General features: G+C 37.8%; 1 protein-coding gene across 1 annotated transcript in view; it reads right to left on the bottom strand.

Moving 5' to 3' along the window:
- LOC129364501 (nephrocystin-3-like) overlaps positions 1–11,821 on the bottom strand; it is a 41,356-nt gene extending 29,535 nt beyond the window's left edge. Inside the window, exons 1-27 of the mRNA XM_055037148.1 lie at positions 11,059–11,821; positions 10,499–10,624; positions 10,264–10,414; positions 10,018–10,170; positions 9,554–9,687; positions 8,771–8,931; positions 8,334–8,490; positions 8,024–8,098; positions 7,724–7,894; positions 7,510–7,613; positions 7,009–7,123; positions 6,781–6,924; positions 6,591–6,688; positions 6,175–6,277; positions 6,016–6,098; positions 5,485–5,623; positions 5,192–5,356; positions 4,050–4,144; positions 3,833–3,955; positions 3,556–3,745; positions 3,221–3,462; positions 3,012–3,087; positions 1,958–2,085; positions 1,571–1,811; positions 1,339–1,464; positions 836–951; positions 577–741 (exon numbers count right to left, since the gene is read on the bottom strand). Of these exons, the coding sequence (XP_054893123.1) occupies positions 577–741; positions 836–951; positions 1,339–1,464; positions 1,571–1,811; positions 1,958–2,085; positions 3,012–3,087; positions 3,221–3,462; positions 3,556–3,745; positions 3,833–3,955; positions 4,050–4,144; positions 5,192–5,356; positions 5,485–5,623; positions 6,016–6,098; positions 6,175–6,277; positions 6,591–6,688; positions 6,781–6,924; positions 7,009–7,123; positions 7,510–7,613; positions 7,724–7,894; positions 8,024–8,098; positions 8,334–8,490; positions 8,771–8,931; positions 9,554–9,687; positions 10,018–10,170; positions 10,264–10,414; positions 10,499–10,624; positions 11,059–11,382 (3,905 nt within the window). The 5' untranslated portion in view covers positions 11,383–11,821. The remainder of the gene's footprint in view (positions 1–576; positions 742–835; positions 952–1,338; positions 1,465–1,570; positions 1,812–1,957; positions 2,086–3,011; positions 3,088–3,220; positions 3,463–3,555; positions 3,746–3,832; positions 3,956–4,049; positions 4,145–5,191; positions 5,357–5,484; positions 5,624–6,015; positions 6,099–6,174; positions 6,278–6,590; positions 6,689–6,780; positions 6,925–7,008; positions 7,124–7,509; positions 7,614–7,723; positions 7,895–8,023; positions 8,099–8,333; positions 8,491–8,770; positions 8,932–9,553; positions 9,688–10,017; positions 10,171–10,263; positions 10,415–10,498; positions 10,625–11,058) is intronic.
- Positions 11,822–12,613: the final 792 nt, after the last annotated feature.

Genomic DNA, 12,613 nt, shown 5'->3' on the forward strand with positions numbered 1-12,613 from the left:
GGTACTTAAAGGCAAAAATAGTGAAGTCTGCTGAGGTTAGCTTTAAATACAACATTTTTGAAAATACTTAAAGTTTCTGAGGGTTTCACAGACATTACGACACAAATGAGAACAGTTTTTCTTTATTTTAGTGTTGTTGTGACACAAAATATTCAGAGAAAACTTGCCCAGATTAAAAGTGAATAAAGGTGTACAGTTAGAGCAGAGAAAGATTATCTGAAATACACCAACAGTCTCCTGGAATACTGGACATTTAGGCCATTCACAGCTGTTCATAGTTGCTCATTCTGCTTTGGATTAAATGTGCACAAAGCAAATGTGAAAAAGCCAAACAGTAAACTGCCTTTTCCTTTATCCTGAATTTTTCAGAAGTTCATTTGGAAAAAAGATTCTTCAGCGTACCGTTTTTGAACATATTGTTCTGTGCTATGCTTCTTCCTCCACAAAGCTTTCTGCTTGTGCCTTCATAAAGTATATATCACAATGAATGATTCCCTTTTTGATAAAGACTGGGATTTTCAGTTGTAGCTGTTCTATAGCAAACCATCCTGCAGTGATAGCAGTGAACAGAGTCACCTCGCAGCATGTGGTTGAGGAGCAGGCGTCTTCAGACTGAAAGTGTCTCCGCTGGAGGAATGATGTGACGGAGCGTTGCCACACACCAACGACGGCTCTGCTTCTTTAATCTCCATCGCACGCTTGTAAAGTTCTGCAGCCTTCTCAAAGTCACCTTCCTCATAACTACATTAGAAGACAAGTTAAAAACAAGAGAAGTAAGAAAGAATGTAAGTAATGCAAAGGAAAGAAAAAGGATAAACAATCGTATTTTTGGTACCTTAGAACAGCCAGGTTCTTCAGGGTTTCTCCGACCCGTGGATGTGAGCGGCCCAAACTATCTTCATAGACTTTCAGCGCTCGCTCATAAAGTGGCAAGGCTTCATTGTGCTTCTTCTGTGTAAATAAATGAAACCTGCAGGTTGCTCTGTGCCATAAAACCTAAAAATAATAACAATTGAAACTACAAAAATAACAAATGCACACAACTGTCAACACATACTCCTGATCAAAATTTTAAGCTTAGTTGAAAAATTACAAGAATTTCTGTTTTGCACTGTTGAATCTTAAGAAGGTTCTAAAAACAACTTTAAAGTGCAAAAAGAAATGGAAGTGAGACTTAAAAAAAATTAGCATTTTATTGCAAACAGCAATTAAACTGAAATAGTCTGTTTAATCAAAAGTTAAACTACACTGATGTTTGTGTATTGTATTGTATTGTGTATGAACATTTTCATTAAATGCCCAGTAAATCAAGGAAGAGTATTTGATGATGAGTCTCACCAGTTGGCAGTAGAGGACGGCGAGGTTCACCAGTGCTGTGGCCACACTTGGGTGTTTGGGACCAAAACTTTTTTCCCTGATTTCCAGAGAAAGCTCATAGAGTGGAACAGCCTTCTCCAGCTTGCCCTTTGTAGGAAACATCAATCCAAGTATTAAATACCAAAAACCGAAATAAAACATTGTGAGGTTCACAAGAAAAGTATCTAGACATTTGGTTTTGATTATGTCTCACTCTGCGTTTATAGAGCATGGCAAGGTGCTTGACGGTGTACGCCAGAGAGGGGTGGTCCGGTGACAGGGCCTTCCTGCGGATCTCCAGCGCCCTCTCGTACATGTCCTCGGCCGTTTCGTACTCCCTCCGTTCTGTGTGCAGCGCGGCCAGGTTGTTGAGAGACTGCGCGCAGTCTGGGTGATCTGGACCGAGCACACGTTGGCGCATCTCCAGAGAGCGAGTCAGGAACACCTTGGCAGCACTGGTGAGAGGTAAATGAAGAAGAATTTTATGGATAAAGGTAAACAAAAAAAAAAAAGAATACTGGCAAATGTTGCTGCTTCAAGTTAGAACTTCATGCTAGATATTTATTATGCAGTGCTGAAGGTGAACTGATGTGGGTCTTACTCCAGGTTGTTTTGGAGGTAGTAGAGGACACCCAGCTCATTGAGCGTCTTGGCACAGTCTGCAGAGTCTTTCCCCAGGGTCAGCTCTTCCAGCTGGAGGGCTCTGCGTCTCAACAAAGTGAATCCATACTGACACAGGATTAATAAAATGAATACAGTAGGCTTAAGACGTTCAGTTAAGTCAGTAAGATACTTATTTACTTGAGTAGTGGACTACATAAGTGATAATTTTTTAATAACAATAGATATCAAAGTGTTACATTGGAATTGTGTGCGATAGCCCTACTTAAAGTAGTGTAAAATTGTGACGTTTAAGGAAAGTGATTTGGTAGGGCTACAGTCGTCCCTGAGGCTGCATTGAGTTCACCCATCTTGGAACATCTGTTGTATGTCTTCCTTCTTTCCTATCAAGTTACTGTTAGATAGAGGCAACACAAGCTTTTAAAATCAATGCACTGGGAGATGTTCAAAGTTGGAATATTTTCTGAAACCAATACAACTTTACCCCAGACCTCTTTGCTGCACTCCTTCATGATTCTGTTCTCTTTCTAATGTTTTCGAATAAACCTCTGACGCATTAACACAACACATAGATTTACTGATATTAAAATACACCCAGGTGGTCTCTGTTAACTAATTATGTGACTTCTGAAAGTAATAAGCACAACTAGGCTCATTTAGGGGGATTACAGTGAAGGGTTGAATACCATTCCACATCAGAATCATTTTTATTTGTGCCACACTTAGAAAACCAATTGAAGTTTTTTCTTCCACTTAACAATTATGAATAACTTGCTAATTAAATTAGTTTTAATGACTATTGTGGATTTTATTTCAGTGTATTAGAGTAAACGGATCTATATTTAAATACAAGTCAGACTTTTTGACCTATGTGGAAAACATTTTTAAAAACAGGTTATCAGTTTTCTTCCACTTCACAATTCTTCATTACTTGTAGGTCTGTCACACAAAAGCCCAATAAAATATTTTAAAGTTGAGGGAACACGAGTGCTTTTGCAATTTCTCAAATGTTAGTATCTGTAGAATTCCCTCACCATCTGACCTTTTTGTCGCGCTGTCTTTTGCCGAATCCTTACTGACCTCTTCCTGAGTTTCTCAGCTTGTTCATACCTGATGGTTAAAGTGCAAGAAATAACCAGTCTTGAATGTAAATTTACATTATGTAATGAAAAGCTGAATGGTCTTCATAAAAATAATCCTAAATGATCATCTTAGTTTGAGAGTACACAAAAGTCACATTTACTTGTTTTGCTTCTGGTAGAGCATGGCGAGTGACTCCAGCTCCTGTGCAACAGCAACATGCTCAGTGCCGTAGGCATTCTCGCTTATCTCAAGTGCTTGCTTGTACAGCTGTTCAGCATTCCCATACTTCTTCCACTGGACATAAACTCCAGCCAGCTGGTGCAGAGAGCGTGCAACACTGGGATGGTCGGGGTCCAGGGCTGTCTCTCTGATCTCAAGAGACCTTTGCAAAGGAGCAACAGCCTACAAAAAACAACAACAAAAGAAAACATCATCAGCCAGGCAGAAGTGTTAATAGATTTCTAAGTATGACCAAAACAAACAAACAAGATCTACCTGACTTGGCAGGCCCAGGTCTTTGAGAAACCGACCTAAAGTTTCGTAAAGGTTTGCAAGCTTTGTCATACTGTCCTCGCTTTCACAGCTCTTCTCGTAACGTTTTAGGGAGTCAAAGTACTCAGTTGCCATGGAGCTTTTGTCTTTGCCCACATACTGCCAATAAGCCAGCAACTCAGAGAAATGACCCCTGGGGAAGAAAAGCAAGAGGCAATACCTTAGAATGAGGAATACTGTCTCCTAACTAGACACATTTTCAGTCAACACAAATATTTACCTCTTGTAAAGGTTTTGGGAGACAAAGAGGTTCAAAAGACTGAGCTGAAGTTTGGTTTTGTCCTCCTGCTGTTGGAACAGCCAGGGAAGCTCATCTGCAACTCGCCATGTGACGCAGTCCTGGCTACAAATTTACAAACAGTGATTTGAGTTTCACCAAATGAAGCATACAATACGTGACGCAAATGTTGGAGGGATGGACGGATATTCTGCACAACCTGAGCTGCTGGTTGAAGTAATGGATTAGTTTCTCTCTGTAAGAAGCACAACCACTTCCTCCACCTAGGAACTCCAGCTTCACAGCCTCACAAGCCTGAAAGGCAGACAGATAATCATAATAATAAAAAAACACAACTCTTTCACTCACAAATATTAGAATGACATCTATTTTAGAAATATACAAATGACATTAAGTCTTTTAACATAGTAATGCTGGACCTTACATATATAGATTGACTGAAATTTTAAAAGTTAAACAGTCAACATCACAGAGTGGTTTTGGACAACAAGGTATAAAAGCACATTAGAAATTAGACTGCCATTAAACTGTTGATATACAGTTAATAAAAATTAGTTTGGACAGTTTTTGTTCTTCCATTTATCCATCCATCCATTATCTGTTCACCCTTGTCCCGACTGGGATCGTGAGTTTTCTTCCATTTAACTTTCCATTAATATGCTTAAATACTGTCCTTTGTAAATTGTCCTCTGATAACATGTTCATAATATAACATTTCCGTCTGGTGTTGTATACTATTCAAACTACCTGAAAAACAGAATATTCGATTTTTAATTAAATTGACAGAAATAAGCTCTGGAAATATGCTACAGTGTGGCATTTGAGTTTTTAAACTATACCTCTACAATAAATTAACTTTTTCATGGCATTCTATTTCATTGGGATGTATTTGTTAATTGTTTGTGGAAATGTACAAACAAATCCTGGAATCCTGGGATTATCTAAAAGTTTATCTAAAAAAATCAGTACCACAATGAGTCAGCAGGTGTCAGCATGTCTATTTCACTGCGATTCTGCGCTAACATGATGATGAAGTGAATCAAATATGATCCACCTCCCTCTGCATGGAAATATTTGGTTTCAGAGGTAATGCTTATAGAGAAATCTGGCCTCTATGCGAGTGTAATAATTATTTTAAGCAGAAATAGATGGTGTCACTACAAAGAGAAGGAACTGGCCGTAAACTGGATGAATCCAAATTATGCTGAGGTTCCAGACAGAAAATGGCTGGCAAAGAAGAACATTATCATTTAGCTGCTCTTTAATCACAGCACTTGAAAATATTGCACTTGTATATATTTTGCATTTTCTTTCTCTGTGTGTTCTTAACAGTGAGCCTACCTGCAGGTGCTGAAACCTGATGAGTCCACAGCGAAGGGTCACAATGCAGAGTCTGTTCAGGTGGTAGAGCAGAGAAGACAGAGCAGCCCACTCCAGCTCTGGGAAAAGATCTAAAGCCTCTGACTCGCTTACTCCGTTGTGGCTGGAAAATACAAGGCACAGCATCTAGGAGAGAAAAAAAAATACAATATGCAAATCTTTCTGCAGTGCGTCAAAAAGTATGCAGTCTAATGTGAGTATTTGTTTATCTACTGATGCAATAACAGCAAAGTCCAGAAATGACTTTATTTCACCTCTTTCATTATGTGTCTCTCTCTGTCTGTGTTGAGGAACTTTAACATCAATTTAAGTGCCAGGCGGTACAGAGACAAGGTGTCCTGACACTGCAGACACTGCTCCAAGCTCTTCTCCAAGGACCAGCCAGATTGAAAACTATGAATCCAAAATATACAGAATTATCCTTAGAAAATTTTATGTAACAACAAATTGTCAGACAAAAACATAGTATACGAAAATGTTAAAAATGTTTCCCAGAAAACATTACAAAATACACTAAATGCATCGAAATACACTTATACGCAAATACTAAGAGTAGGTAATTTAAAATTGTGATATGTTTTAAGAATTACTGTCCGGTTCTCAATCGGTTTTAAAAAAATTAAGTAGAATTTGAAGGAAATTGTCTGTAACTGTCAAAATATAACCCCAATAGGATCAAAGAACCTAAGGTCAATCCAGATCTAATCAATCTAAAATCAAACATCTACAAGTTTCTTCATTTTCCTTTTTTTCTGCACATAACGAACCAAAAAGACACAACAGACCTGGTGATGATCCTTGCCAACAGTGTGACATATAATGCGTTGCATGTCGATGCAGAGCGGCAGTGCCTTTCCAGCTTTTTCTCCTACAACAAAATGTCTAGGTTTTACAAAAACAAGCATTTGTTTTCTATCTCAAATACTTCAAACAAGCAGTCTGACCTGATCCTTGGTGAGCCTGAAATCCGTGGTTTGACACTCTGCACTGACTACACTCTTAACTTCTCTGGCACTAAGTGGGTCCAAGTGAAGTGTGGGCCACAATCTAAAGAGAAAAAGTAGTTTTTCTTTTACAGATGCAACCAAAAAGTGCAGATTTAGAAATGCTAGCAAATGCTCACCAATTTAAACATTATTTCTTATTTCTTAAAAGAAGAGTGGTCAATTATCCAGCCTGAATGATGCTAGAACCTTGCTGATGGCTACAGAAGAAACATGCAGTTTCTCTGCAACTCAATCAGGGATATTTACCCAAATATATTTTGAGAGTGTACGTATACATCTGGGCCTGTGAGTTCAGTTTTAAACCTATATGGATCACACTAATAAATTCAAAGTGTTGCAGTCAGAGTCATTACCTCCATGCCTGAGGACACGTCTCTACATTGACAGACACAACCACTCTGACATTTACAGGAAGAGGGTCGATCAGCCACTTCATGTGTCTTTCTGCTTGCTGAAATGGACAAAAAAGATTCCTGAAATGTGGAATTAAACCATACAGGCTGAGATAAAATATGTTGGGTTTAAATTAGAGAAGGGCTATACCTTTATTTGGTCGACTGAGTCAATGATAATGATGATGTTTCCTTGGTGCCGTGCAGATAGTCTCTCCAGCCAGCGAGGAAACTCTTCCAAAATCTTACTGGGATCCATGGATAAACCAGAAATGGACCAAAAGTGCTGCAGCAACTAAGTGACAAGATATTAACAGTAAACAAATTCTCCGATTTGTCAAGTAAAACATGTTTTTGGTTGAAGCATGTCACTCTTTACCTTCACTGTGAGGCGTTTGATAATGAGAACTGGCTCAGAGCTTATGGAAAGTGGGCGGCCGACAAAATGATAAAGGAACAAAGTGTTGGGGGATTGCTTCTGCTGCAGCTCAATCCTGCAGAAAAAAAAGCAATTCACGACTAACAGGAAAACCACACAAAGCTAAAAAGAATGTCCTTCATAATAATCCATCACATTGATTATATCCTGCATCAAATTCTTAATCAAACAGTCAATCAAACTTTATTTGAAGAGCACTTTTTATATAAAGCAGTGTTAACGGTAGCATTAAAAAAGATAGACAGAAACACACTGACAATTAAACTAACTAAGACACAATACAATAATAAAAAAGACAATGTTTGTTAAAATTCTTAAGTAATAGAACACAAATAATTACCAAAAATGAGCCAAACTGAAAGAATGGATCTTTAAGTTGGTTTAAAAAGATCTTAGCCAATATAACTGATAAATGTATTTTTTGTGTAAAAATGATCTCACCATTTGGAAAGCAAGAGAGACTTTCCTGAGCCTGGACCCCCAGATACCAGCAGAGGAGGGGTGGGGGGTGGGGCAGCTATCATGTCGTTTAAACGATCTATATACTGAGAAGGGCAGCGCATGCAGCACAGAGCGACAGATATTAATGAATAGAAAGTAAGGCATTTTGAAGGTAATGATAGAGATTAGAACAGAATATGCATGCATGTTGTACCTTTTGGAAACCTAATTGAGAGGTGGTGCTGCTGCAAGCCTGTTGGTAAGACTCGATCTGCTCCTGTTCGTCATGCAGATCCCAAAGCACATCTCCCAGGTCTTCCTCACGGCCCTCCTCTATGGCAACATCCTTAGAGTCATCATCTCCTCCTTCAAAACCCAACAATTCCTATACGAGGAAGATATAATATAGTGCTTAAAAATAATAGAGAGGACAGCCAGTCAAAAATTATGTCTGTATACACCACCCTTAAGGTGATGACACAAAACAAACCAATGCATATGAATAATAGTACACCTGTTTGATGACTTTCTCTAGCTGAGCATAAATCAAGCTAGCCCCTTCTTCTGCAGAGCTGCTTTGATCCACCACCTGGGGAATATTTAAAATGAAAGACTATGAATCTTAATTTTGTTTTATATTTAGTAATAGATAGATGATAAACACTGAATGATAAACATGTTGTAATATTATCAACAACTCTTGGCGAACAACAGTAAGGTCAAAGCAAAAAATTTTATTATGTAATACTATATCAGATACTACAGATCTGACATAGTATTAATAATTTTTTTCCTTCTATTCTCTTAATGTATAATCTCCACACCTTGACTTTGGCAGCCTTGTCTGCAGCATTAATCCTTTCCAACAGCTGCCTAATGGGTCCGCTCAAACCCCTGTCCTCTTCAGTCCTGAGGTACAGCACCAGTGGATGTCCATCTGGGTTTTTAACAAAAGCCTCCTCACAATCTTCTACCACAGAGCTGCAAAAATGAATTATAAAGATCCATTATTTCTGAAAACAAAAGCTTACCCTTTCTGCATGTCTGACCTTAAATCAGACAAAGCACTTCCTGTTTAGGCAAGTTATTAATACAAAAATTATTTCTGTTTGATAAATGTCAACGTACTGAGAGCGTTTCCATGTCTTTATTTTGAAGATATTGTCTGTCACAAAACTCAAACTCAGCTGTTCTCCTTAAAAAAAATATGTTTTTCACACGACAGAAAAGTTTTTAATCACACAGGATGTGCAGTCAATACCTTGTAACGGTGGATTTGAGAAGAAGCACACATATTGAACTCCGCTCAATCTCCTGCCTCCGCACCACAGCGTATGAAGCAGCATTCTCCTCTGGAAAGTAAACGTTTAGGTAGAAATGGCCCAGACCCTCGCACATTCTCCGTAACACTGCAGAGTGTTTCTGTCAATAAAACAAATGACATTTAAAAGAAAATTATTATTGAAAGCACTTACCAGTTCAAATAACAAGATCAATATCTCCAAAACATCAGGCGTGCATAACCTTTTTTGGTTATGTTTAAAATGTGTTACTAACATTTCTTCTTATGTAAAAAATAAATAAATAAATTATCATTTGAAAATCCAAAATTAATTCATTTTTATAGATTGTCCAAACCAGTAAGATGTGCCTATCCAGACCAGAGGGTTGGAGTGATCAATCGTTCTGTTTAATTATGTATGTGGGTTCTGTTTGCCAGCATCATTTTCATTTTATACTTATTGTTATGATTTAGTTAATCAGCATTGAAGCAATATTGTTTGATTTGTGACTAACTTGATTAGATATTAGTTTAGAAAGCAAGCTATTCATTCATTCAGATAGACACGAGAGTGATCAGGTTATGAACATTAGTATAGTTAAATGTACTTTAAATCTGCTCCAGTCATTAAATACCAAGTCAGATGCATGTCTTTCAAACAGCTATGTCTATGAAGGTGCTTTATACAAGTGATATAAATCTCAAACTATCCCCTAAAAACAACAATTATAGTTACTGACTTTAAATTTCAATTAAACTGACCTTGACAAAAATGTCCATCTCTGCTTTGGTATCTTGTGTGGAGATTAGGTAGCAGCGCACAGTGTTACTCCACAAGGCCTGGGGTACATGAGGTGACACTTGAAGTAGACTGGCTACTGCAGCATCCCAGTCATCTGAAGGAAGAGAAACACGAGGCAATAATGCAGTCTACATGTTAGAAACTAATCAATTTTTAAACAAACTCTCTGTGATATATCAATGGTGTTAAAAGAAATAGCAAACTCATAATTTAGTTGCAACTATTGTGGAATATACTAACATTATTATTTATTCTGTTTTTATTTGATAGTTTTGGGAAAACAGGTTAGAAACAGATGACGCATTGAGATAAAGAACCAGTCTAGTTTTAAAACTAAGAGGTGAGCCTTTACACAGGAAGTCCACCCATCCATAGTGACTAATTTAACTATTGCTACATGATGCCTTTGGAATAATTTTCTTACCTCTGCTGACATTTGCAAAGGGTCCTTCCACATCTATTAAACTGTGTGCAAACTCCGGTCCTCTGAATGTCTGTTGAAGCTGCATCATGCTACCCATAGAAGGTTCACTTCCCAGCACCCCACCAGACCAGTATTCACACTGAGTTCCTACAGCTGTAGAATACAAGAAGAGTATGTGGACTTAAACACAACTAGAAAGAAAAAGAAGAAAACTGGACCTGGTGTGTGTAGATATATGCATCTTACCAGTCACAGTGGTTTGATTATCATCTGAGTCAGAGTCATTCAGGTTAAAAATGTGGATACCCTGAGGCAGCAACTGTTGCAATTTGGCCTCCAGATCCCTTTTTGCACGCAACAAATCTTGTATCTCTTTCTCTTTTGTCTCTCGGAAAATCTAAATTTAAGTAAATACCCAGTTTAAATTACTGGTACCAATTTTGAAAACTGCTGCCACAAAATGTACAAAAATAATACTTACCTTAAACTGCCGTTTTACTTTGTCCCTGTCATGCTCAAATGTGGCAGCCCTCTCCATAGCTTGGTACTTTGTCTCAAGAGCAGCCTCTTTCTCTCTGAGAATCTTCTGGTAGGTTTTCTGAAGAGCCTGTCAAACCCCAGCAGAACAGTTTAAACACCCACCCTCTTATAAATACAGTTATATGAACATTTATTTGCTACAACAGAGATTTCCTCTTCTTTTGCTTTTTGTCACTATAAAATATCACAAAGCATAAAAAAACTAAGTTGATATGGAACAAAGACTTGCCTAAACACACAATGCACTTTTTATTTAATAAAATAAATCATTTCTTTTGTTGTTTTTAATTCACCCTGGACCTATGTGAAGGGGGTAAATACTTCTACATATATTAAGTGTTTAATACTTAATATATATATTTTTATATATAATTTACGCAAGTTGTGTCTGATGACTTAAAACATTAAGAAGCACAAAGAAAACAAATACGTAAGGAGGGAGATACATTTTGACAGAACTGCATGTTACTGAGTGAGTTCAATATGCAGCTCTTTACTAACCTGCAGCTCGGCTCTTAACCTCTTGTTCTCCTCGTCCAATTTGGCCTCCTTCTTCTGCATGGACGTGATCTCGTTATTTTTGCTGACGCGAAAGATTTCATACTCCTTCCGAAGTCTCTCGTACTCTGCAGCATACTCCAGGTCCACGGAGCCCGTGGATTTGAAACTGGCCCCGATGACTCGAGGTCCACGGCGGAAGGAGCTGCGAAGGAGTCGGGCTTTGGGCTTAACTTCAACGGGTATCTCACAGGCTTCCCCTCCCTCACCGCCATATCCATCCTCGATCACCTCTCCTGGACTGACCAAAGAGGATGCGGTGCCCATAATGTCGACGATCTAAGATATTAGCTTTTTTCTGATCAACATAGCTGCTTCGGAGCCGTGAAAAACACCGAGACTGAAACAAGAATGAGGTTATCTCCACTACATTGCCACAACACTACAGTTACAAAACTAAACGTGTGTACATAGTAGAGACAAGCAGCAAAAAGTGACAAAACACCACCAACCAGAACTATATTAAAGTAGTTCTATACGACTAAAATACGAAAAAAAAAACACTTAAATAACGCAACGTAGCCGTTTAACAAACTATTTGATGTTGTCACACGCTAAAAATGCAAAAACTGCAATAAACCCATTTCGGTAAACATTTTTGTCTCGAAACATTAGACATTGCTAGTTCGGGTCGAAAAGAAAACTTGTGAAGCTAGGATAAAAAAAAAATCAGGCACAAAACGGTCCGCTCCCTTTTTCGCAGCTTCCTCCTGGCTGCCTTGGTAACAAACGCAGAGTACGGAAGCCGTGGAAAGTCAAATAAGGTCAAATTTTACTTTTCGTTGTTTTGAAGGAGTTTACTCCACTGCTAGGTTGTTTAATTTATTCCAATCAACCCAACGACTTAATTATCATGCATTACAGTGCTTTGGAAACATCGTATAAAAACATTGAAAGGTTTTTGCATTTTGTGATGTTACAAGCTTAAATGTAGTGCTTAGCCTACATGTGAAATGGAAGGAAAAATATACTGTTTTTCCACTTTTCTAATTATTCTGGTATTCAAAACAACCTTTGGGACTAGCAATATTTATACTACATTTCACTCTCTTATCCCATACTTGGTGGGCTAAGAGAGTTGGACTGAATTATACTTTGGTCTATCAAAGTAAAAGTTGTTGAAAAAAATACACCCCCCAAACCTTTCACATTTTTATTTCTAAAAAAGTATTGATAATGTATCATTAAACTATGCACTGCTTTGTTTATTTGTTTATTTATTTGGTCATAAATGACCAACACAAAAGGCCCTAATTAGAACAGATCAAAGTTTGTGGCTATAACATAAAACGTGAAAAGTTTTAGGAGCATAATTACACAGTATTATTTTTAAACAGGCCAGAACTACATTTGTATGTTTGTAAAGCTCATGCATGCTCACATATTTATCAATAAGAAACAGGAAGTTTTAGAAAACATTCAGTTCCTCTGTGGTTTATATTTAATTTGTTCCAAGAAATTTATCTGAAGTAGAACTCTGCCTTTTTCCATTTGAGCT

This window comes from Poeciliopsis prolifica, unplaced genomic scaffold, assembly GCF_027474105.1.
Source record: "Poeciliopsis prolifica strain line A6 unplaced genomic scaffold, Auburn_PproV2 SCAFFOLD012, whole genome shotgun sequence".
In the NCBI taxonomy this organism is placed as follows: domain Eukaryota; kingdom Metazoa; phylum Chordata; class Actinopteri; order Cyprinodontiformes; family Poeciliidae; genus Poeciliopsis; species Poeciliopsis prolifica.